At 42.1% G+C, this 27,769-nt stretch overlaps 1 protein-coding gene across 1 annotated transcript in view; it reads left to right on the forward strand.

Moving 5' to 3' along the window:
- Nucleotides 1–27,769, forward strand: part of NBAS (NBAS subunit of NRZ tethering complex) — a 676,063-nt gene that overhangs the window by 339,187 nt on the left and 309,107 nt on the right. The window contains exon 41 of the mRNA XM_063442147.1: nt 14,774–15,003. Coding sequence (XP_063298217.1) covers nt 14,774–15,003 — 230 coding nt within the window. The remainder of the gene's footprint in view (nt 1–14,773; nt 15,004–27,769) is intronic.

The following is a 27,769-nucleotide window of genomic DNA, read 5'->3' on the forward strand; positions in this document are numbered from 1 at the left end:
CCATAATAATGTGCGGCTCTCACTCCTGTGTTGTATCCCTTCCATTCACGCCTACAACTTTCTCCGGCTCCTGTTTTGAATTTCTATCCACATCTTTTCCAAAGCTCTAGTATTTTACTCTCCAGGAGAACCTCATCACAGAGCAGCAGTGGTTTGTAGTTAATACAGAGAGTAAACAGGACAGGTCTCATTCTCGTTCCCTCACACACACGCACACACTGCTGGAGAGGAGACTGGTGACGATTTGGCTGTTAATAGCATGAAGCATTCATCAGCAACATAAATAATGCACACCCTGATGTAAATTTTCCAAGCACACACATTACAATACAGGCGTGTCTGGTGATTTGTGATATTATGTTTCTCACTTAGAAACATAGAACCATATACTGTATATGTGTGCAGCCGGAATTTTACCTGGAGTCGCATGACTGGTTCCCATCCCTCTGATATTCTTAGAATGTGTCAGTACCCCTATACTGACGTTTTGTACCAGATCCAAGCTGTCTTTATTGTCTATGTGCATTTATTTTTTTGTATTATTGCTTTACTCCATTTCATTGATATTAGTTCATATTGTAGACATGATATAGTTAATATATGGATGGAAATGTTTGTTCTTTTTACAGACTATAAACCCCCTATGTTCTGTTTTGTTCTGCAGCATTGTAGTTGTGTTTACCTTCAATACACCCTCAAGTCACACCATTGTTCTTATACGCAAGTTGACAAATTCATTTGTTACTTAAGCTTTAGTCACTTTTTTCTTTCAATGTAATGCTGGGATAAACAGCAAAACAATCTGCTGCCACCTAAAACTTTTAATAGTAAAACTAGCAATTTAAACCAAAGATTAGTCCCAAACTGTCATTTAGTTATTTCAAGCTTTAACCAATTGCATTTTAACGATGCTGTCAGGCTGAGACGATACGTATTGTATCCTGTGTAATTGCTTAGTATTGTTTTGTGTTTTTTTATTTTATTGAAACAGGTTGGACCGTACTTTTGGTGCTGGCTTTGTGATTTGTCGTTGTACCATTTGTATAATCACTGCCAGTGTGTTCATTTCTCAGTTTACTTCTGACATCTTCTACACATTTTATTATTAGCTTGCAATTGTGTTGTGCTTATATGTTCTTCAGTAAATGTTGTGTTTTATTTGTTGTGTGCGTTTGTTTTTTAGCATAAAAAGGAACACCATAGAGTCAGGAATACAAACATGCATTCCTGACCCTAAAGTGTTAAAACCACCATCTTGTCGTCTTCCCTCCTCTCAGCTCCCTAAATATAGTAAAACATTACCTTAATTCCATTCTGTTGCTGCTTGCTCTGCACCTGATCTGCCTTCTTGGCTGACATTATCAGAAATAGTGATTTTGGCCAATCACAATGCTCTCCCATAGGTAAGCATTGGATTGGCGGAGCTTGCCAAGGAGGCAGATCAGGGGCAGAGCCAGCAGTAGCCAAACACAGCCCTGGCCAATCAGCATCTCCTCATAGAGATGCACTGAATCAATGCAGCTCTATGAGGAAAGTTCAGTGTCTCCATGCAGAGGGTGGAGACACAGAATGTCAGTGCTGCAATATCCCATGAAGTAGTAGCCATAGCCATCTAATGTGTGACCAGTGGAGGTAATGTAAACACTACATTTTCTCTGAAAAGACAGTGTTTACTGCAAAAAAGCCTGAAAGGAATGATTACACTCAACAGAACAAATACAATAAGCTGTAGTTGTTCTGGTGACTATAGTGTCCCTATATACACATATATTCACCAACTTTGTGAGAGTCCAAATAGGCAATGCTGTCCCTGGAACTATTCCTTAATCCAATGTTAATGCCATGAGAAGGATTGATAGACTGAAGACCACCAACACAAACTGACAACATGCAAGGATGATATACTGTTTGTGGAGTAGCAAACCAGACCTGGGTATTTTCCAGGTATTTTGAATGAATTTGAGGAACATGGCTGATTGTCATATCATAGGATTAACTATGACACTTCTTAAATGTCTTGATATAGTAAAGATATTGCTGCTGTGCAAGCAGTTTAGATTTCAAAGGTGAAAAAGTCAATTAACACATGTTGGAATATGGAAGGACCTCTTCAGAGTATATACTGTGAAATGTGCACTTCTGATGGCAAGGCCCCATCAGAGAGGACTAAAGATAATGGAATTATAATCTTCTGTTTTGTAAGAGTGAACTCATTGAAAATGAAGTTGCTCCCTACATTGCCTGATTTTCTTCAGATAAAACTCATATGTATCATTTTGGTTTTGTAAAAGTAGCAGTTTGATATTTTATCTGGTGTAAGAGGGTTCCTAGGTTGTCATTTGCACAATCTTACCCAGTCTGGACAAGTACTATTAGACTGCACACCTGACAAGAATACTGAGTAAAGGTGGAAGTCTCGGTGATGTTGATTGCATTTTCTTCCTGTGGATAGATGCAGTTCATGGTTAAAGTCTGGTGAGAAGTCATCCTTTAATGGAAAATATATTGTGTATTTGGTTGTCAAAGTGTACAACAAGCTTCTTGGCGATGGCCCCAGTCCCCATACTTCCCTTAAGAGATCACTTGTTCACACAGGGACAGGTTACATTTGTACGACAGGTCGCATCCCTACGACAGGTTATCCAGGAGCTGGAATACCTGCAGACCAGACCTGTAGACGAAGCCAGACACATGACTGAGACCTTTGAACTCTTTTATGTGTAGATGGAGGATTTCATGAATGACTTGATTTTAACATTTAACAGCAGTGTAATTTCTTAGCCAGGATGCTTGCAAGCTTTTAACAGTTATGTGTAGAGAATGTTCCATGAAATGGTCACTCTAGATTATATGCTGATTCATAACAGACACATGTTACTGTGAGAAAGCCAAGGGAGGAAGGAGTGGAGGTGTATCTCTGAAATGAAGCACACATGCACCTTATTGTGCAAAGGCTGAAGAAGCATCATTTAAACTCGGATGCATTTTGCAGAGGACCCCCTGACTCATTATTTGCTTTCATTTCATAAGGTTCAAGAAAGCAGGATATGACCACAATTGAGTGGCTTAAATAATAAAAAATACTTTATTAAGGACAAAATTTACAATATAATATTATATTTATAAATACAAGTTATTAAAGATAATATAGCATAGTCTTTCCTATTATAAGAATACGGTAAAACATAATTGATTAATCTATTGTAGAACTACATCCTAGCTAACACAATCACGGCTGGGAAGCCAGCCTTTGCCAGGAGTCTCTGGTTACTCGGGAAAGTTTCCACGCAATGCATCCATTCTTGGATGAGGCTTCTGACCAAACTACAAAAAAACCAAGCTATGATAATCATACAAAAAGGGGTTTACCTAACTAGTTTATACAAGTGACATGCGTATTTCATACCTGCGAGTGTGCAGCTACTCAAAAATACAAAACATCATGTGATAAGACACCTACACTTTGTTTAAAAGATTCTGGAACGGGGCGTGGCCTGGAACGGAACGCGAGCGGTCGCATGTAAGGCTTGCTCCGTGAAAATTTAGACCCAAACACCCAGGAAAACAGCACCAACGGGCTTACCTAACCATGTCCCACCAAAAAGGAAAACGAGCGTCCGAAAAGCAGGATAAGCTGCATTTTTTCGGGGCGAAACAGGGTCAGACAAGGGGAGCACCGCTGCCGGAGGAATCTCAAGATGGCGCCGAAGCGGACAGTGATCAAGGGGCAGCACCGGACCCAACAGGCCTGATACTCACAGCAGAAAGGCTGCAAGTGATGTTTGATAATATGGCTACAAAGCTACAGGACATGCTGCAGAGATCGTTTACAGAGCTCCGCACGGATATCAAGTCGATGGGTATGCGCACATCTGAGTTGGAATCCAGTATGGCGGAACATGAGGAGGCCCATAACCGCCTTGCAACTAAAGTGGAGGGGGCCTGGGACCGAATGAACGAGTATGAGGCAAAATTGGCAGACCTAGAAGATAGGGCACGCCGGAGTAATCTGCGTCTGCGGAACATCCCTGAGAATATAAGCCCACAAGACTTACCGGCATATGCCACCGAACTTTTCCGCCTCCTGGTCCCAGACCTACCGCCTGATGTCCTGCTCATGGACAGAATTCACAGAGTGGCGAAACCACACTATCTGCCCGCAGACATGCCCAGAGATGTGGTCCTTAAAATGCATTACTACCACGCCAAAGAGGCGATCATGAAAGCTAGCCACACGCATAAAGACTTACCAGCTACCTACCAAAAAATCAAAGTATTCGCAGACATGTCGGCAATGACACTTAAGAAGAGGAAATCATTCAACACCATCACCAAAATACTCAGAAGCAACAACATTGCATACAGGTGGGGATACCCGACCAAACTGCTGATTCACAGGAATGGGACCCTCAGTGCCATTGGCACACCAGAAGAAGGACTGCAAACGCTAAAATCATGGGGATTTAACCCACCAGCACAACAACCGGAGGCCCAAGCAACGGCGAGACTACCCCATACATGGAAGAAAACCCGTAAATAGCTGCTGAGACATGAACTGAGTCATAACCACAGACTTACCTGGGTCGCAAGAACAATGTAATGTATAATTTCCGCACACTTAAGAACGTAGACTAGTGCCCTGATAGCACACACATTTAAAACGTACTAGAGGCTCTACAAACGGGAATGATGAGGGGAAAGGTTAGATAATGCTGCAAACACCCGTACTTTAATACCCACTGGCTATTTCATTGCCCTTATAGATACACGCAAGGGCATTGTGTGTATCTGTGACGGTAACAAGGCGCGACAACAAAGTACGCTCTTACGAGAGCCGCGATCCATAGATTAGCTTAAGTGGATCAATAGAACAAGATTTGTACACTTTAGGGTCATCAGTCTTAATAACTACCGTATTTGCGAGGGCCGACCTCGCGGAAGCTAAACCACCCGGGCTCGAAGCTCTTTGCTCCGACCCCCACGGCACCTGTAACAGGTGCCGAGCCATATTTTTGGCAACTGTGAATATATAACTGTATGTTTGGAAAAATGTTTGTATGTTGTTCTATACTATGTTCTCCCCCAGTTATACGCCCCTTCCCTTCCCTCCTCCCAACACTCAAGGGCCCAGTGGGTCGCCCTTCCACACTAGTCATCACGTCTCATGTTGCACTCGATGGGATCCCTGCACTGGGGATAGGCCCCGGTGAGGGGAACCTAAGGTCCATTGATATGCTCTTGTGGGATTCCAGGGAGGGGAACTGCCTCGCTCGAACGAGCTGGGAGAGGCAGGCCTCCCCAAAAAAATAAAAGTCAACTGGTAATATACAGGTACTTCCCATATATGACACCATAAAGATCTATAGCCACAACGTAAGGGGTTTGAATCTCCCAGTGCAGAGGCATCTACTAGGTAGAGACATACGGAAAACCGATGCCGACATAATATGCCTACAAGAGACCCACTTTAGAGGGACAAACCACCCCCGCATACTGACGGACAGCCACCCGTACCAATATCACTCTACCTCACAAACGAAATCTAAAGGGGTTTCTACTCTCATAAGCCGAAAAGTGGCCTTTGAACTGATATTAGAGGACACTGACAAAGAGGGCAGGTACGTCATTATAGTGGGACGCATAAACAATGCTCTCTACACGATAGTAAATATCTACACACCTAACACAAACCAAAGAAATTTCCTCCACATGATAATAAACAAAATCTCAGGTATACAACAAGGTATGACCATAATAGGTGGAGACCTAAACCATGTCCTAAACCCTATTATTGACACGACTATCTCTAACAAAAGCCCTAGGTACAAACCACTCAGACGACAATGCAAGGCCCTAACAAAGTTACTAATGCTTCACCACTACTATGATGTATGGAGGGTCTCCCATCCGGAGGATAGGGCCTACACGCACCACTCGATGGTCCACAACACCTACTCAAGGATTGATGGGTTTTTAATGGAGGGGGCGGCACTGGGTCAGGTAGTGGACTGTAAAGTGGGTCAACTAGTATGGTCAGACCATGCCCCAGTAGAACGTATCCTTAAAGACACCTACGATTTCAAACACAGGAGCCCTTGGCGGCTAAACGACACCCTCCTGATGAACCGGGAATTCGCAGAGGAGGTGACCTCTGCATTACGCCAATACTTTATAGAAAACACAAACCCCGCACTCCCACACCACACGATCTGGCAGGCACATAAAGCGGTCGCAAGGGGAATCCTCATACAACGGGCGTCTTACCTCAAGAGGAAGTCGCACACCCAACTACTAAAGTGGCAGAAAGAACTTTACACACTAGCAGCCCAAAATCAAATTCACCCGTCTCCAATTCTGAGTGAGCAAATATCCGACGTAAAATCGCAAATTTGCAAACAAGCGCTCGCTAAAGTAGGGTACCACCTGAGGAGGCTTAAGGCCACTCACTACACCCAGGGGAACAGAGCGGGGAAACTGCTAGCCCTAAGATTAAAAAAACGACAACAGGCACAGAAAATTGCATACTTAAACACTAAAGGAGGGGGAAAGGTAATGACTCCGATTGACATCAGTAACGAGTTTGCGAGATATTACTCAGACCTTTACAACCTCAAACTCGACCCAGCCACATATACACCCACGGACTCGGACATAGCGACATACTTAAACAAACTGGACCTACCCGCCCTGACGATCCACCAACAAGAATTGTTGGCCACACCTATCACCCCTGAAGAAGTTATAGCCACAATAAAGACATTGCCGAAAGGCAAAGCCCCAGGCCCAGACGGCTTCGCCAACTCATACTATGACAAGTTCCAGGAGATCCTAGCACCTCAACTAGCAGCAGTATTCAACGAAGCAATAAGGGGGGAATCTCTCCCTGGGGAAATACAGCTAGCACATATCATTACCCTCCCCAAACCAGGGAAACCGCCAAATTGCCCGCAAGATTTTAGGCCTATTTCACTCCTCAACACAGACGCAAAACTACTAGCTAAACTTTATGCACTGAGACTGAGACCAATGCTCCCCCACATCATCCACGATGATCAAGTAGGATTTGTGATGGGGAGACAGGGGGCAGATAACACCAGGAAAGTCCTCAGTATCATGCAAAGCCTCAAAGCATCTAAAGGGGAGGGGCTGCTGCTCTCCCTCGATGCAGAAAAGGCTTTCGACTGGCTGGGGTGGAGGTTCCTGGAGGCGACCCTCCGCAAGTTTGGGTTCCCCGGAGGCTTCATCTCAGTGGTCAGGGCCCTATACTCAGCCCCAACAGCGCGTGTTCTTAACTCAGGATTTGTATCGGACAAATTTCATATCACAAATGGAACTAGACAAGGGTGCCCTCTATCGCCCTTGCTATATGTCCTAGCGTTGGAACCCCTAGCTTCAGTGATACGAGCGAATCCATCCATCCACGGCATACAGGCAGGCGACAAAACATACACTTTAAATCTATTTGCGGACGACATTCTATTGACCCTGGCGCAACCCCAAATCTCACTCCCAAACTTACAATGCCTTCACAACTACAATAAGGTCTCCTATTACAAACTAAACCTGACCAAGACACAGGCGATGGGCTTGAACCTCCCTGGGCCCCTGTTGCAGACCCTTAGGGCGTCCTTCGATTTTGATTCGAGAGATGATCACCTAACCTTCTTGGGGATCCGACTAGCCAGGGAGACGCATCTCCTACATAAATATAACTATGTGAAATTATATCAGGAGATAATACAGACACTTCAAACTTGGAACGGAGACTTTATATCCTGGTGCGGGCGGATGGCGGCATTTAAAATGTCGCTACTCCCCAAACTCCAATACCTTTTCCGCACGCTCCAAATCCCCTTACCCAAACACTACCTGAAGGACATCCAAAAAGCTATCACGACATTTGTATGGGCGAACAAAAAACCCAGGGTCGCAATAAACACACTTAAAAACCCAATTGCGAAAGGAGGGATGAACCTTCCGGACATAAAGCTATATTACAAAGCCGCAATCCTAACCACAATGGTAAACACCCACACACAATGCAATACACCACAATGGGTAGCCATTGAATCATACTGGGCCTGCAGAGCCGGGTTACACTATTTTGGGTACCAAAACGGCAGAGACCAGCACTGCCACAGGCGTTAGCGACAACCACAATGCTGCTGACCGTGTGGGATCAATACAGAGTACATCTCAGTGGTCCCATAGAGACGTCATTAGCCACACCAATGTACAGCATATACTTAAGAAACCAGACATTTGACTACAACATATGGGTACGGGCAGGATGCGCTCACGTACAGGATCTATATGAAGGTACTAAATTTAAAACATTTCCAGACCTGCAATCTCAATTTCACCTCCCCAATAGGGCAGTTTTCTCCTACCTCCAACTCAAGTCCATATTGCAAATAACTACTGACCGCCTCCGGGCGCCCACTCTCTCCAGATTTGATTCTTGGTGCCTCAGGGGCACGATGCATAGAAAAGCTTTTTCGATAATTTATACAACGTTAATAGACACTACGATAGAACCCAACGACACATATGCCCAAGCGTGGCATGTAGACCTAGGACGCTCCTTTACAACTACACAATGGAGCAAGGCATACACGGCTCACAAAGGAAACACAAAATGCATTGCTCACTTCGAACAGATCCGTAAATTACAATATAGATGGTATTTAGTTCCAACAAGACTAGCAAACATTTTCCCAGGCACCTCCCCACAATGCTGGCATTGCCATTCGGACAAGGGATCATTTTACCATATATGGTGGTCATGTGAACTCATCCGACCATATTGGGCCAAGGTGAGCGAAATCCTTAACCATATCTTACCAATGCAGATTGACTTGACCCCAGAGATATGCCTCCTGTACATATGGCCAGACAACCTAAATAAAGTTCACTCCAAACTCCTATTCCACACCGTAGTAGCAGCAGCTATCCTGATAGCTAGGGCTTGGAAAACGACGACTGCACCCACGACCCACGAGCTAAGTCAACCAATCCAGACCAACTGGGAGTATGAACTCATGGCCGCTAGACAAAGTGGGGAGTCGGGAGCTACAATAGAAGCAGGACAAATGTGGAAACAATATTGGCAGACAGTAAACCACAGGGGATAAGATTGAATTAACGAGCAATGATCACACGCAGACACATAGCTATTGAACGGCATTGGCACACAAGTAGAAGGTCCCACCAGGAAAGTACAGGGACGAGCATGATACCTAGATGTTGCCGATCCTGCCGAGTCAATATTCCAAACTAATAACGCAAACCTAAGCTCATAGAGGAAATAAAAACCCGCCCCACAAAGTAAAACCCCTACTGGAAGAATTCCAGAGGAGAGACTAGCCACCAAACAAGAACACCCAGCCACTATGCAAGGGACGAATGATGACGTATTCGAAACCAGCTACTCACATAAAAACACCCACTTGTACATAAGTTATACCTTACCCACCCCATATCCCCTTACCCAACATAACTCAGGTACAGAAGATAGGGTTGTCACTCCCCCTCACAGTACAACACCCAAATGAGTTTGACACAAGAGTGGTAAAAAATTATCCCAATTTGCAATTGGTTACTGTGAATTGTATTACTGAACATTGACCACCTATGTATAACAAGTCAAGGCCTACGGGCAACAACCGCAAATCGTATTGATGTACCAGAATGTTTACTGTGACACTTTGAAACCCCATCCCCCTCCTTCTTTCCTTCTGTACCCCATCACCCCCACCCCCCCTTATTCATGAAAATAAAAATTGTCAAATTGAAAAAAAGATTCTGGAACTCTGGGCAGCTTCAGAAAGATATATATATATATATATATATATATATATATATATATATATATATATATATATACATACATACAGTGAGGGAAAAATGTATTCGATACCCTGCTGATTTTGAATGTTTGCCCACTGACAAATTAATGATCAGTCTATAATTTTAAAGGTAGGTGTATTTTAACAGTGAGAGACAGAACAACAAAAAAGTTATGCATGTCAATGAGTAAAATAAGTATTTGATCCCCTATCAATCGGCAAGATTTCTGGCTCCCAGGTGTCTTTTATACAGGTAACGAGCTGAGATTAGGAGCACTCTCTTAAAGGGAGTGCTCCTAATCTCAGCTCGTTGCCTGTATAAAAGACACCTGTCCACAGAAGCAATCAATCAAATTCCCAACTCTCCACCATGGCCAAGACCAAAGAGCTGTCCAAGGATGTCATGGACAGGATTGTAGATCTACACAAGGCTGGAATGGGCTACAAGACCATCGCCAAGCAGCTTAGTGAGAAGGTGACAACGGTTGGTGCGATTATTCGCAAATAGAAGAAACACATAATAACTGTCAGTTTCCCTCGGTCTGGTGCTCCATGTAAGATCTCACAGTTTCAAGATCATGAGAACAGTGAGGAATCAGCCATGAACTACACGCGAGGATCTTGTTAATGATCTCAAGGCAGCTGGGACAATAGTCCACAAGAAAACAATTGGTAACACACAACACCGTGAAAGACTGAAATTCTGCAGCGCCCGCAAGGTCCCCCTGCTCAAGAAAGCACATGTGCAAACCCGTCTGAAGTTTGCCAATGAACATCTGAATGATTCAGATTAGAACTGCGTGAAAGTGTTGTGATCAGATGAGACCAAAATCGAGCTTTGTGGCATTAACTCAACTCGCTGTGTTTGAAGGAGGAGGAATGCTGCCTGTAACCCCAAGAGCACAACCCGCACTGTCAAACATGGAGGTGGAAACATTATGCGTTGGGAGTGTTTTTCTGCTAAGGGGACAGTGAGAACCTCCTTCCCTCATCCAGGGCATTGAAAACGGGTCATGGATGGGTATTACAGCATGACAATGACCCAAAACACACAGCCAATGTAACAAAGGAGTGGCTCAAGAAGAAGCACATTAAGGTCCTTGAGCGGCCTAGCCAGACTCCAGACCTTAATTCCATAGACAATCTGTGGAGGGAGCTGAAGGTCGAGTTGCCAAACTTCAGCCTCAAAACCTTAATGACTTGGAGAGGATCTACAAAGAGGAATGGGACAAAATCCCTCCTGAGATGTGTGCAAACCTGGTTGCCAACTACAAAAAACGTCTGACCTCTTTGATTGCCAACACGAGTTTTGCCACCGAGTACTAAGTTGAAGGGGTCAAATACTTATTACACTCATTGACATGCAAATCTATTTATAATTTTTTTTAACATGCGTTTTTCAGGATTTCTTTTTTTTTTGTTATTCTGTCTCTCACTGTTAAAATACACCTACCATTAAAGTTATAGACTGATCATTTATTTCATATCAAATACTTTTTCCCCTCACTGTATATCCATACATTTAGCATGATTTTATATTGCTAGTTGCAGGACTTTTCCTGCATATGTGGTGTGGTTGCCTTTAAGTAGTGCAGTGCCGGGGAGAGTTACACTTGGTGTTTAGGAAGCTGATGCAGGATCCACCTTTTTGTGCGTTCACATCATCGCTTTCGGACGCCAATATCTGATAACCAAAGTGCAGTTGGATTGCTTAATGCAGCCAATTGATCCCCCTCTGCTGAAACACTACTGCAAATATTGGTATCGAAGATAGTTATTGTGCCTAGTGTTTTTATAGTTACAGCCAATGAAGAAATAAATAAAGTGGACACATGTATCTATTTTGAGGAACATCTAAGGTTATGGAATTCAGAATTGTTCATTCATTTGAAATTTGGATACCTAGTTATGCTTTGAGTATGTCATTCTGAACAATGACAAAGTATTTTATATTCACAAAGTATCTCTATTGACTAAACATAATCACGCATTAAAAGTGATACATACGGTTCTACAGAATTGTAGGGGTTGAGCAATCACCATAGAAGCCAGTTGATTTTGTGGGACCTTTCTATTGGTGTCTGCTGTTTCTCTATTTTGAGAATTTTGCACGACTTCCCTATTAGTGATCCTTTAACCCCTTAAGGACACATGACATGTGTGACATGTCATGATTCCCTTTTATTCCATAAGTTTGGTCCTTAAGGGGTTAAACATCTTTTCCTTTTATATTTTTATTTTTTTTTTGCATTGATTTTTGGTACAGGGCAAATCACTTTCATAAGACCAGCAACTTAAGAATGGAAAACAGCAAAAATTTGATTGGGAGTGCTCTACAAAAGCCATTCTGACCCTTTTATGGACTAAGGCACTTTTTTGTTTTATGTTTCAAAGTGTATATTTTGATTTCTACATTGTGTTAAAACTGAATATTAAAAGTTCATTCCTATCTTTTGTATTTATTTTGCTACCACAGTCAAGCAATGCCATTTAATACATACCTGTAGTTGACCTTGTCATCCATATCTTGTAGTTGGCAGGTTCACTGTAAACCTCTCATACATTAAAACTACCCATGGATGTGGATCTTAAAGACCGATCAGGTCAATGGGATATTAAGTACTGGCTGGATGCAGTGTACGTAGGAGTATAACCATCCTCAACACTTTTGTGATATGTTCATAGCTCCAACATTCCCTGTTGTATATGAAGGATGGTTCAGAGAAATAATTATTCTTTGTGGGCTGCTCACGAGACTTAGCTCTCTTCGATATAACATTTTGATCAACAGAAATCTAACAGTGTTTGATTTTGGTGACTTACTCAATTTTATTTCACTGCTAAATTGCTGTACAGGATGTATCATCATGATACATGATAACAGGCGCCTTTTATAAAATTCTGTCTGTCCTCAAGCCTGCCAAAAGAATGTATGATTAAAAAAGAAAAATCCCTACAAAGTGCAGATAAGTGATTTTCATGCTGACAAGTGATCAGTAAATTTGTGTATAGTGGTATCATCCTACAATATGGCAAGAATACGTGAGACCATGTCTGTTACAAGACAGTGTTTCTGTTTTTTTATCGGCTGCAGATAAACACAAGCACTTATAACATGTCCCCTTGCCTCATAGCTGGGGAAAAAAATGTGCCTAGTCACATAATCAGACAGAATGCAGTTCTTTCGGAGATGCTGAGGATTGTGGGTAATGGCATAAAATGAGCACTCAAAGTGAAATATGTCCTTGCTTCAACCCACTTGTAAAAGGATCCTTTTATAGTATCTCTGATGGGTAGCACCAAATTCAAATCATTTCTTAGTATAGGGATTTTGTTTTCTTCAAGCAGAAGTTTAAAAGAGTCTATTTGAAAAAGGGCCATGTGAGTATAATGTAAGATATGTTTGTATATCATTAATTACAGCTGCTACGTAACAAATTTGACATATAGAAAAAAATAGATTGTATCTGTCTACAGTATCTTTATATAAAATGTTATATTATTATTGTTCGTGAGCCATGTGCTCTGGATTTTGTCAAAATAGTTTTGTATTGTCTTTCAAGGAGACGCTTTGAGACGATCCATGTCAATGCCCTCTGTAACCAAAGTCCTAATTGTAGTGATGGAGTCAAGGAGTTTGAAAAGGAGAAAGAACCATGATTTTGAATAGATTTCACGAAGATCCATAAGAGGAGCTTTGCCACCTTGTTCCATTATCTTTGCACTATATAGGCAGAACCACCAGATATGGGAGTAGAGAACTGATGTGCTACTTAAGAGCTAAGTTTTTGTAATTTAAATATATTTTAATAATGAGGACTCATCAGCTGTCCTGATGGAAACTGTGCTGGTTTTGTCAGGACAGCCCCAATTTTAGGGTCCTATCCCTGTTGTTGTCCCTGGTTGGAGAACAGGGAACAGTCCCCCAAAAGCATAGTGTTAGGGCATCATTACATGTTCTGATGCTACGATACAGGCATTAGGATCCTTGAGCCAGTGGGCTCTTTTGGATGATTGAATGAAGCCAAATTGAACTGCCAGTTTTCCAGATGTCCTCAACACTTTTGGTTGGAACCAGTGACGCAATTAGCTTTAGAGGTCCACTTCCTTTTACAACATACCACTGTCAGAGTTCACAGAATGCCAATATTTGGGGTTTGCAGCTAGACAAATGAGAAAAACAAGACAAACTTTATCTATTGAATGAAATATTTCATCAGTCATACAAAAAGAAGGACTATAACTGCATTGCTCTATTGTCCTATACTGGAAGTTATTCTCTGTAAAGCGACGATTTAGTGTAGAATATAACAGACATCTAGAGAGGAACCGCAGACAAATTGTGCAGGTATATTTCTAGATATATGTGCCCTTTCACTGTTAGTATCCCGCTTCAAAGGATCATTTTGACTTATAAATCTGAAGAGGTGAAAGATGACCAATTTTTTTCATCTCGTAGGAAGGGATAGATAGGCAGAAGGACTTTCAGAGATGGACTGGGTCAAAGACTAGGTAGATGTACAAACCAATGGATCCCATATTCCCATATTTCTTATATATACATGGTAAAATTAAATTTTTTGCTCTGTCATTTTTTTTTTGATTATTTTAACCCCTTAAGGACACATGACATGTGTGACATGTCATGATTCCCTTTTATTCCAGAAGTTTGGTCCTTAAGGGGTTAAACAAAAAATTATATATATGCATAATAGGTTCAGGTGTTATGGGGACTTTTTTTTTTCACAAAAATTTAAAACTGAAATATGCTTGTTTTTAATGTGAGGAAATTGGGTGGACCTGTTGTATAAACCCGATTATTATAGTGTAGTATGTATCCTGTTTCAAGATATCTTTTTTTATTTTCCTTTTTCTACCTGGTATCCTGTTTGTTTTACATGCATATCTTTCTTCTCGTGTTTTAGGCGGATCCTAAAGAGCTGATCAAAATGGTCACTAAGTACGTCTCAGATTACGCCAACACAAACTGGCCTATGGAACTGGTTACCTTAATAGAGCAATTGCATTATTATAATGAGCGACTTATGGATTTTACACAAGCCCAGGTCCTTCAAAACCTTGGCAAAGGAGTGGATGTTCAGAGGTTTGCATCCGACAGCCAATATAAGAGAGAAACAATCCTTGGGCTGGCAGAGTAAGTAAGCTCTTTGTTGTTGTGGTTTTATGACTGCTAAACATAAAATAACTTGTTTATCAGTCACTTAACTTGATTCTTCTGTTAATTTTGTATGCATTTGTGGATCGAGGCCAAAACAACTTTAGCTTCGTGAAACAGTTTTACTATAATGGAGTGACTTTGGTGTACAGATCACGTCTCTGCAGTCTCACGACTCGGATTATCTGTCATTTAGGAGTTAAGTCACTTTTGTTTCTGTTTATGTCCTAGCCGCAGCTGCCCTGTATGTGACTCTCACAGCCAATATCAAAAAAAAAAATTGGCTTCATTTTCAATCAGATCTGACAGCACAGTGTGTATCGTTAGCCACACACAGGAGCCTCCTTCATGCTTTAGCAGGCTATTAAGTAGGAGATAAGACATTTCTAAAGTATGCAGACTATGCAATATAGGAAGTTTAAACATAAGATATCTCTTTATAGGAATTATGTTGGGAGACCATGTAAATCAAAAGGTAAAGGAGCTGTGGTTAGGGCTTCATAGAGTAATTGAGCAATGATACGGCAGGGGCATGATCTACACAACAAAACCACTCCATTAAACTAAAGTTGTTTTGGTGCTTAGTGTCAATTTATTTAATAGATTGTTTAATGAAAGACAAGTGTTATGGTGCTTCTGAAATAAGTAAAACAAAAAAAAAGTAGTATATCATCATCACCATCATTGGTTTTGCTTCAAGAAGATGCATGATAAAAGTTTTAATGTGCATTTATGAATGAATAGGAGACTTATAATTCAACAATTGTCAGTGGTGGTATTTCACAGAAAAGGTGACAACTACTTGGCAAAGACTTTAGCAGAATGGGACCAATCATAGTTATTATTCGCTCAGAAATGCTTGAAATAAATGCAAGGCTCAGGCTTATTTCATACTGAAAAAGTACAAGTAGAAACTATTAGGTCGATAGCAGAAAAACTAAAATTCACAAATCTAGCACTACTTGTGGTGCTCTTTCAGTAGATCTTTACTTTGGATCATGTGCTGCAAGTGAGCAGGGTAGCGGAACAGTCTACACCAGGTTCCGATATGCATGGAATTAATAATCTGAGTCCTTTCCTATTTCCAAACTCAAACAACTCTGAAAGAGGGGTGCGCCTAATAGCTGGTGCAACATTCCAATTGACCATTCTAGGCATTTTACATGGCGCATAGGTCACATAAATACGATTTCCAACAATGCTATGCAATGCCCGCATTCCTCTTTTATTATCCACAAAATTATGTACTGGCCCTGTGTTCAAAATGTTAAATATGGAGCAATTTGCATAAAAGTAATGAATATTTCTAAGCATATCTTTCAAATACAGGCAGATTGCTGCACATTACTTCTTTATAAAGGTGGCCCACTGTTTTTTTGTTTTGTTTTTCTTTACGCGGAACATCCGTATTGTGTCCGATCTTGAACCCTATACAAAGCAAAGCGTATATTGTATTTATGGGTGTTTAAGGATTCTTTTTTTAAATCGTTTTCATTTGGTGATTAACAACAGTATATTTTCCTCTTTACGAGTAACAAATTGTCTAAACATCAGTGTCAATGTTTGCAGCAAGAAAAACAACCTATTGTTCTTACACGGATACCTGGGAGCACGCAGCTATCCTCCTGTGTTATACAGAGAGAGACACCGTTTTTAGAAGCTGGTAGAACACAGTGAAGGGCCGTCACTGACACTACAGACTGGATGTGTAAAAAAGCTTTGTATTGTCAAGGTGGAATGGTGTCTGCATCTTTTTACCATCTCACAGATGAAGGATCAGGACTTTCTATTATTAGTCCTATTGCATCTTTCCCCCGAGACAAGTGTCTAGATTGGCTCCACCTTTGTGACTGCTAGTATTGCAATCATTTCTAACTACTTCCAAACCTTGTACATCTACTCTATTGTTTTTCCACTTTCGGTTTTCTCCTGCAGTGATTATTTTACCATGTTATGTAGAAGCATTGGCTGATGTTTTTTTTTTTTTTTTTTTCCTTTCTCCACCTATTTGGTTTCATGTAGTATAAAGGTGGAAAATGAGCTTTGTTTTGAGCAATTCAGTAGAGTGCACAAGAGAGCTATATTGTGTATTTTTACTATAAGCACTACAACCTGTGAAACAACCCTGACCTTGTTTCCCGGTAATGCGGCAAACCGCAAAGGGTTTAAACTCCGTATGTGCGGAACTCTGCACATACAGACTCCAGGCACCATGACCATTTCAAATCACTGAAATGATCATGATGCTCGGAGATGCCCTTCAACCATTCGTGCCAAAATACATTTTCAGGCGTATTCATCGATTCTCTAGTGCAATTTGCATTATGTATATGCATACTTCCATGGCATGCAAGTCAATGTACATCTCCATTATGCAACGCTAAATCAAATGCAAGTTCATGTGCGTTACACCTCTAGAAATGAACTTGCCACCTTGCAAGCATCGTGCACCTCTGAAACATTGGTCTGAAATGTCACTTACTGTAAAGGTACGGTAAATTAATTATTCTAATGTCATTATTGCCTAGTACGCAGCGATTATTGTAGTAAATGTTTTATATTTCTTACTAAGAATACAAGAGACAAGACAGATTAAAGGGGTGCTCAAAGTTTAAGGTGGGCCATTCTTTATTTTGATAAAATTAAGAAAAACTATTTTATCTCACTTTTCCTCAAGTCTCTAGTAAGTATTGCCTTCTGTTTTATAAAGCAATACTATTATTTTCTTACCAGCAAACTTAGGAGGGGAGCAGAAAGCAATCACTTTTTAAAAAAAATGCAGATTTGAAAGAGGCAATCTAATCCTGCTTTCCTATTCAAGACCACAGTGCAAATGCATTATTATGTACAGAGATGTTCTCCTAATCTAGCAAGCTAATTGGTATAACTTCAAGTGCTCTGATATACAATCAGAACGAACGCTGCCATACCATGTTCCTCTTTCTTTTTTTTTTTTTTTTCTTTCCAAGATAGATATTGTGGCACGAGAAGATTATCCTTTGTTAACGCATTGGAAGGCTGTGCGAGACACACACTATAATTTAGCTGAGTATTGCATTATTGTCCCCAGTACATCCCCCATCCTTTTGTTTGGCTTTGGCATATGATTCATTATCATCACAGCTCACAGTACAAAACAATGTTACATTTCCATTATAAAAGTTCCAGGTCCAAACATGACGTGGCCTACCCATAAAATGTTTTTTTTTGCAGGATAAAAATAATGTAATAATTTATAAAGTTTATATTTAATAATACAATGCCCTGCCTTTTCGAACCCATCTGAAAAGATTAGATCTATAGGTACCTTCTGATTGCAATGTTAGAATGCATGGGATCGTGTATTTTAGAAAATATTACCCCAAATTACTAACCAAGAACAGACAGAAGCAAAATAAATAGATAACTTACACCACCAATCATTAACCACCAGGACCACTAATAGGGACTGAGTTATAAAGATGCAAATAAGAGCCTCACTCAATCCCAGCGAGCACTCCGTGCACTGGAACAGGACCAGCAATCCCACAATAATAAGGCATCAAAAAGAAAATCTCCAGGCTCAGGGTGTTCAAGCCATATGCAGATTTAATGGAACAAAAAAGAGCAGCAACGTTTCGACCTGCCAAGAGGCAGGGCCAGGTTAAGAGCCCAGTGCTGACAATTATGATGGGGCCTAATTACAGAATCTTATCGACCAAAAACACTAAAACCTCCCATACCTCCCAAGCGTTATGTATTTGAAGGAAATAGTGTTGGAGGGAAACTCAAAGGATGCAGCTATAAGAAAACACATACACATACATTTATTCTTTCATCTTTCAAGTAAATCCATACCCCCTAACAGCAGTGGCCAGTGAAGCAGAAAGTCAATGGGCGCGGTAAAAGGGTGCGCCACTGACGCAGATCACGTGACAGAACTGCCAAAAGGGGCAAACATGCTCAAAAAGGGGGCATGTCTGTCCAACGAATTGGAAGGCCAGCCTGGCATCAGTGTTCCTATGTATCACAGTGTCAGTGTCCCCATGTCGCCCAGTCCCCTAGTCTCCCAATGTCTCAGTGTCTTCATTTCTCCCTGTGTCACCATGTCTCAGTTTTTCCCGTGTCACTAGGATACTAGGGGACACAGTGAGACATGAGGACACTGAGAGACGCGAGGACACTGAGAGACGCAGGGACACTGAGACACTTGGGGACATTAGGAGACATGGGGGCACTTGTGGATACAGACATGGGGACACTGAGACATTTGGAGACCCTAAGACTCCACGGACACTGAGAGACATGGGAACACAGACACTGGTAGACATGGGGACACTAAGACACCAGGGACACTGGCTGGGAGGCATGGGGACACTGATACACTTGTGGGGACTTGTGGACATAGACATGGGGGCACTGAAAATTTGGGAACACTAGGAGACATGGGGGACACTGAGATACATGGGGACACTGAGAGACATGGGGACACTGAGACACTAGCAACACTTGCTGGGAGACATAGGGACACTGGGAGACATTGGGACACTGAGACACTGAGACACTAGGGACACTGGCTGGGAGACATGTGGACACTGGGAGATTTGAGGACACTGGGGGCCATGGGGACACTGAGACACTGAGAGACATGGGGACATAGACACTGGGAGACTAGGGGACACTGGGAAACATGGGGACACTGAGACACTAGCGACAGTGGCTGGGAGACATGGGGACAATGTCCCTATGTCTCACAGAGTCCCCATGTGTCTCAGCATCCCCATGTATCACAGTGTTCCCTAGTGTCTCAGTGTCCCCATGTTTCCCTGCTGCCTTACCCCCCCCCCCCCATCCCTCACCTTACCTGAGATGTAGGCTGTCTCTGCAAGCTGGGAGCTGCTGTCTGAACTCTCTGTGCTGTGTAGCTGCTCCCCCGTGGATCAGTGAGTAAAGAGAGGCAGGGAAGGATATGTTGTAACTTCCTATGCCTGCCTCTCTCCACACACAGTGCACCCTATTGGCTGATGCTGGTATTGCAGAGTAATCTCTGTTTATACTGAGAAAAATATCTGCATTTGTATTGCCAGGCAGCCTCAAATACCGGCTGTGCTGGTAAAATACCAGTCAGGTGGCAAAGTGTGTAGTGGTAGTGTTTTTTTTTAATTGGGCCTATTCCATGGGCCTGGGCCTGGGCCTGGGCCTAGAGCTGCAGCTCCATCAGCCCCTATGTTAATCCGGCCCTGCCAAGAGGTCTTTGTCAAACTTGACAAAGACCTTTTGGCAGTTCGATACGTTGCTGTTCTTTTTTGTTCCATTAAATCTGCGTACGGCTTGAACACTCTGAGTGCCTGGATATTTTCTTTTTGTTGCACTATAGGCACTTCATCTCCATTAAATAGTCCTTGTGGAGAGAACCTGTCCTTTTACCGTTGTAACTTTAACTGCAGTTTACATTTCAGGGTTAAACACACCTCTAGTGGCTGTCAGACATTTCCCCTGTGAGAAATGAGTCACGTTAAGTTGTCCATCAAATGCTGCTGATAGATGCACACTAGCCTTCCAATACTTCCCTATTGTCTGAGATTATCAAGATGGTTAATTTCAGTCAAGGAGGTGGGGCGGCAGCTGTGAGACCAATGTGGCAAAGGACACAGGATAAGTTAAAAATGTTTTAACTCTTCCAGGCTTACATGTTTACATTCCTAACACTATACTGTTCCTTTAAAGTATATCAGAACCACCCAATGCAATCCAGAACATAAATTGATATGAGATCAAACCATAAAATAGTTTTTGTTTTAAATTAATTAAAATGCAATATTAAACTGCTTACAAATAAATAAAAATTGTAAGGTCAAACATAAAAATAATATAAAATTAAATTACTAGTAAAAGCTGCAGTATCTTATGCCTGGAACCTTTGCAAGCCCTCTCCTTTTTTCCCTCGTACAGACCAGGGAAATGGCCAATGAAGGCTTATCACTGATTCACAACCAAACATGCACACTTCCCGAGAGTGCGCGCAATGACATCAGAGAACCAGAGGAGAAGGCCAGAGCCAGAGATGCCAGGGTCCCAAGATATGATGAGCCCCTTGGGAAAGTGACCTCACATGCTCGCTATGACCGAGGAAGCAGTGGTAGGCACATTCCAGAAGAGTGTGCTTGCTGCTCCCATTAGCTCTGTGGAGCTATAGGAAGAAGGAAGAGAACTTCCCCTGTTGCCTCACTGACAGCTAGGGAGAGGTTACTCAATTGTTTCATAATAATTAGGAATAATTAATAATAAATGTAACACTATCAGCCTTCTAACTGAATTATACAATTCTTAATCCAACATAAAAAAAAAATACTCAAATCAAAATGCGTTATGAAGTAATATCATATTTATTCAGTAATGTGAGAAAATGTATTAATCAGTAATACTGTAATTATTTAACATGTGATCAATCATGCATGGAAATGCTATATATTATATAGTTCTGGAAAAAAAGAGACCACAACAAAATGATCAGTTTTTCTGTTTTTACTATTTTTAGGTATGTGTTCGAGTAAAACAAACATCTTTATTTTATAAACTACTGACAACATTTCTCCCAAATTCCAATTAATTTTCAATATTGTCATTTGACCAATTATTTGCAAAAATATGACAACAGTTCAAAATAGTAACAAAAAAAATGCAGTCATCTGACCTCGAACAATGCAAAGAGAACACGTTCACATTCATTTTAAACACAATACTACTACAAAAATCAATACTTGATGGAATAACCATAATTTTCAAATACATGCTCTCCACCAGTCTTTCACATTGCTGTTGGGTGACAGAGCAAAAATGTATTTTTTTTGGCTTGTGACCATCCATCTTACTTGTGATCACATCCAGTTGTTTTTTATTGGGGTTCTGGCCCAATCTGGTGATTGGACTGGCCATGACATGGTCTTGATATGGTGGTCCTCTACCCATACCTTGATTGACCTGGCTGTGTGACATGGAGCACTGTCCTGCTGGAAAAAAATGATCCTCAAAGTTGTGTCAGAGGAGAAGGAAGCAAGATAACTGTGACTTGATTCATGGTTCTTTCCTAAACATGAACTTGACCTATTCCAGCTTTTTTGAACAACCCCAGATCATCGAGCTTCTACCTAATTTCACAGTGGGTGTGAGTCATTGTGACTTGTAGGGCTCTCCAGGCCTCCGTCTAGATGACCAGATGAAAATTGGACTCATCAGAGAATATGACCTTACTCTACTCCTCTATGGTCCAATCCTTATGGTCTCTTTTTTTTTTTTTTTTTTCAAACCTCAGTCTGGCTCTTCTTTGCTTGGAGAAAGGGCTTTTTTTCTAGCTTTTCACAACCTCAGGCCTGTCCCAGGGAGTTTTAAACCTTCCTCCCCCTACACTAGACTCCATTTGCCATTCCTTTCGTAGATCACTTGATGTCATGATATGCTTGCTGAGTTAAATTTACATAAGTTAGTAGTCATCCCGGTCAGGGGAGGGTCATTTTTGCCCTCTGCAGGTCTGTAGCTTTGTGGTCCCTAATGACATTGTACTTATGAGTTGGTTGTCTTTGAAATTAATCATGGTCATGGGTGCCCAAGGCTCATTGATGCATGTGAGGATCGTAGACTATCCCGTCTAGTCCTATCACACAGAAGAAGAGCTACTGTAGTTCAAATTGCTGATAAACTTAGTGCTGGCCATGATAGAAACATGTCAGAACACACAGTGCATCACAGTTTGCTGCGTATGTGGCTGTTTAGCCCATAATGACTCTGCCCACCACGAAAGTGCCTTTAATAGAGACGTAAGCATCAGAACTGGACCATAGAGCAAAAAAAATAAGTTTGCCCTGTGTGGTGAATCACGTTTTCTTTTAGATTGGATAGATGGCCGTGTGTGTTTGGTTTACCTGGGGAGGAGAAGGCAGCAAGATGCACTATGGGAAGAAGCCAGTCCTGCGGAGGCAGTGTTATGCTCTGAAACCTTTGGTCCTAGCATTTATGTTACTTTGACATGTACTACCTACCTAGAGTTTGCTGCAGACCACATACACCCTTTTCATGGCAATGGCCTCTTTCACAAGGATCCAACCTGATAGCAGTGGCCTATTTTACAAGGATAATTCACCCTGCCACACTGGAATTGTTTGAAGACCATGACAAAGGGTTCAAGGTGTTGCCTTGACCCCTAAATTCTTCAGATCTCAATCTGATTGAGCATCTGTTGGATGTGCAGGAACAACAAATCTGATCCATGGAGTCGCCACCTCACAGCTTGTAGGACTCAAAGGACCTGCTGCTAACCTCTTCGTGACAGATACCACAGGACACACTCAGAGGTCGTGTGGAATCCATGCCTTGATGTATCAGAGCTGGATGAGGGGGACATACATGATATTAGGCAGGTGTTTTTTTTTTTTTTTGTAAATATGATTTTTATTTCAAAGATAAAGGGTCATATCGAGACGTGCAAGTCTCCAAATACAATTGTAATCAGTATTCATGACACAACGTGTGTCCAGCCATGTGAAAACAATAGGGCAAAAACACAATCTTGTGGGCGCGCAGGCCCTATGGATCATTGGACTCGCAGGTCCTCATCGATAATCAACATATCTCCGCAAAGCTTCTCGTAACATGTTATCAGGTAGTGTCTGTCTTACAATAAATTACATCTGGTGTTACATAGGATCATAATGAGTACTGTATGCTAGGTCACGACTAGGATTCAGGACACAACGTGTGTCCATCCAGGTGAAAACAAGAGAACAAAAACACATTCTTGTGGGCGCGCAGGCCCTATGAATCTCAGGACTCGCAGGTCCTCGTCAGTAGTCAACATATCTCCTTAAAGCTTCAAGCAAAATTTTATCTGACTAGGTCTGTATCTATCATGGGTTAGATCTGGTGTTACATAGACACGTAATGAGCACTGTGTGCTCGGTTACAGACTAGGTCTTCGGATGTGTAGGTTGGTAAGGCTGGTGGGCAGAGTTGTATATATATTGGCCACCAGTGCCTATTACTCTTGGTTACTCAGCCTAGTGTGCCCGCTTGCTCTGGGTTGCGGGTCTTCATCTCTCTAGTCGGTGCGAGGTAAGTGAGTCAGGGATAAGGGGGTAGGGTACAGGTAGGGAAGGAGGGATAGGGTTAGTCTGCTGTCTCTGCATTTGTCGGTCGTGGGACTTCGGTCATATGGCCCGTCAGCATCGTCTGAAATTCTGGTTTCGTAGTCGTCTGTATCCACTGCGTCCATATGTCTAGGTAGGTCTGTTGTTGTTGTTGCGGGCCAGCCGCATGCATGGTAAGTTCCTCAATAGCTCTGAGGTCCTCCATTTGGACAAACCACTGGGATATGGATGGGGCCATTTTTTTCTTCCAAAACTGTGGGATTATTTGTTTTGCTACGTTGATGATCCGGATCGTGAGCGTCTTTTTATAGCAGGTGTTTTTTATGTTGTTGCTGATCAGTATACATACTTCCCCATTTCCTGCATTAAAGTGTCACTGTCAAAAATGTGCTACTCTCCCATTAAATTGTTCACACAGTGTATCTTTTCGATACCCTGTAAGCAATTTATGAGAATAATGTTTTAGTAAAATATTTTTTTTTTTTTTGCAGTTAGATCAGGGAGCTGAGAATATAATATCTTGTTTTTGTTTACATCAATATTTCTCTAAAACCAAAACTGCTGGAGTGTTTGAAAAAAATATTGATTATGATAAAATAACTCTGCGGCAGATTCTGTTATATGTTTTATTATTTGTCAGTGACATTAGAAAGGTGCCAGTCTGGCACAGGACTTATAAGACTAATGTAACACAATAACACAATTCTATCAAAACATATATATATATATATATATATATATATATATATATATATATATATATATATAGAATGTGTTATGAACAATGCATTAATTAAAGAAAACATAATGTATTTATTTTTAAAGGCGGTGTTGAGCTGTTGTAGCAAAGTTTCTTGTTTTTATTTAACCCCTTAAGGACCAAACTTCTGGAATAAAAGGGAATCATGACATGTCATGCGTCCTTAAGGGGTTAAAGAGACACTATAGTCACCAGAACAACTACAGAGAAAATGCAGTGTTTATATTACAGCCTAGTGATAACTTCACTGGCCACTCCTCAGATGTCTGTTAGAGATCCTTCCTGGGTCATGGCATATAACATAAAGACCTGTAGCACTACAACAGCGAGTACAGGTTTTCAATTGCATACATTGTCATGGCGAAAATGAAAAAGCACACTTTTTTCGAAAGACAAAATAACTGAATAATAACACTGGTTGCTAAGGTACGTGCATCAGAGTGTTGCCTGGTGTATTCAGCGAGTAGTGATACATAGTGATTTACGATTTGGGTGCGTCTGAGAGGTAACAGGCTATGTTCAGCTAGTAGTCTAGTTATAGACATGGTTATACACGGTAGTCTAACAGCTCACTGTTGTCTATAGACCTATAGTTGTCCTACATGTTGGGCATATCATAAGGTTATAGTTTCCTCTGAGTAGAAGCATGCCTATATGCTATGTGAGGAAAGTCAGGCAATATGCTATACTAAGAAGAGTAAGCTGTAAACACGCTGGTAGGAAACAGGCTACTGATTACGCTGTACTAAAGAGCATATCATACATTTAGTGCAGTACGCAGGTAAATTAAAAGGCATTAGATACAGTATAACAGTGCTAGGTCTGGCTTATAACTTGAAAAAAACATCCCTGCACTTAAGATTGTTCTGTATGTTGTGTGTGGCATAAGTGAGTAAGCAAATTATACAAGACTGACTACATGCGTTATGGACTTTCTCTGGCTCCATTTGGTTGGTAAGTGGTGCGCGCATCTCAGTTGGCTTCCTCTATCACTTAATGAGCTCGGCCTTACTGTGAGTTGTCGAATTAAGATTAGATAGTCAACGCTGAACGATGCTATGTTGGTTACACCAACAGTATGTTTTACCTTGCAGCTGTGGCCGACTCATATGTGGTGCGGATACAGGTTGTGCTGCTCCTGTACAAGCCATTATACAGTAACAAACCGTTAGCATTAGTATATTTTGCTTGCAAAATAAAATGGCATCATTACACAGTTTAAACTCTGATAAAGTGAGTAGTGAACCTTTAAAGATTCACCTGACTAAGTCACACAAAGGATCATTCCTATAAACACAACCACAAATATAACAGGAAGGGGTGAAACCGGAGACTGCAGGTATGCGTGTAAACACTGCTAGTTATATCCAGGACGTCTCAGTCCCTTGGGGCTACAGTGGCTTACACTTAGTTAAGTAAGCAGGGATATATCCCATGTGTATAGAAGCGAATGGTAGTCAGCAGAGGCATAAGCATTGCACCTAGATACGCTTTACCTATTAGCAACTATAAGATCAACGGTCAGGTTAGGACATGGCCTTACAGATCTGGGATAATTACTCCTGTCTTCATGTCCGATTGCACCATGTTATGCGTTTAAAGGGAAACTCCAGTGCCAGGAAAACGATCCGTTTTCCTGGCACTGGAGGGTCCCTCTCCCTCCCACCCCCCAATCCCCGGTTACTGAAGGGGTGAAAACCCCTTCAGTCACTTACCTCAGGCAGCGACATGTCCCACGTCGCTGCCTGCTCCTCCCCCGCCGCTCCACCTTCTTCCTCTGTCAGCCGGTGGGCAAGACTGATCCCGCCCACCGGCCGAGGAGACCTAATGCGCATGCGCGGTAATGAATTTCAATGCTTCACCATGGAGAATAGAGCGACGCTGGAGGTCCTCACACAGCGTGAGGACGTCCAGTGACGCTCTAGCACAGATAATCTGTGCTAGGGACCAGGAAGTTCCCTCTAGTGGCTGTCTAGAAGACAGCCACTAGGGGAGGACTTAACCCTGCAATGTAATTATTGCAGTTTATAAAAAACTGCAATAATTACACTTGCAGGGTTAAGGGTAGTGGGAGTTGGCACCCAGACCACTCCAATGAGCAGAAGTGGTCTGGGTGCCTGGAGTGTCCCTTTAACATAGTAGGACTGGTCGATGCTGTAAATGTTAATTATGTTATGCTGGGTAGGAGAGCGTTAAATGGAAGTATGGCGTGTTGTGTTTGTGTGGACGTGTGTCCATGTGCTGGGGGGAGAGAGGCTGTTGCAAAATGTGTATATCGGCTTATGTGTCGGCTGGGGGGGGGGAGGTGTGGTGTGTGGGTTAAGTCCCCCCTGGTGCAGAGACACCCGTTAAGGTCTCTGAAAGCAAAGTATTAGACATCAAAGTCTCTAGTATCAATGTCCCACTCCTGCAGGTGTTTTCGCTTGGTAAGCAGCTTATCTGGTCGGTAGTTTGTCACATTACTAGTCAGTTTCTTCTCTTAAGTAGTGAGTGCCACGTACGGGTCGGGTGTGCGACCTGCCGGCACGAACGGGACTGATGTCGCTGGGTCCCACGAGTGTTGTTGGGGAGTTGCTCTCTTCTGGCCTGTCTGAGTGAGGGAGTCTGGTGGCAGGCCCAGTGCCTGCACGAGCAGGGTTGCGTCGGTCAGTTCCCTGATTTGGTGGGAGTCCGACCCCTGCTGTACCATGAGTGTGTGGGTCGCCTGCCATCGGTATTTAATGAGTCGTTGGTGTAGAAGTGTGGTAAGTGGCTGGAGGGATCGCCGCCAAGCCAGGGTGTCTCCCGAGAGGTCGGCAGAGAAACTCACTGCCATCCCTTCAAATTGGAACGGTGTCTTTCCCCTTAGGGCGGCTAGGACTGTCAT

The sequence above is a fragment of the Pelobates fuscus genome, chromosome 2 (assembly GCF_036172605.1).
Source record: "Pelobates fuscus isolate aPelFus1 chromosome 2, aPelFus1.pri, whole genome shotgun sequence".
NCBI classification, from domain to species: Eukaryota; Metazoa; Chordata; class Amphibia; order Anura; family Pelobatidae; genus Pelobates; species Pelobates fuscus.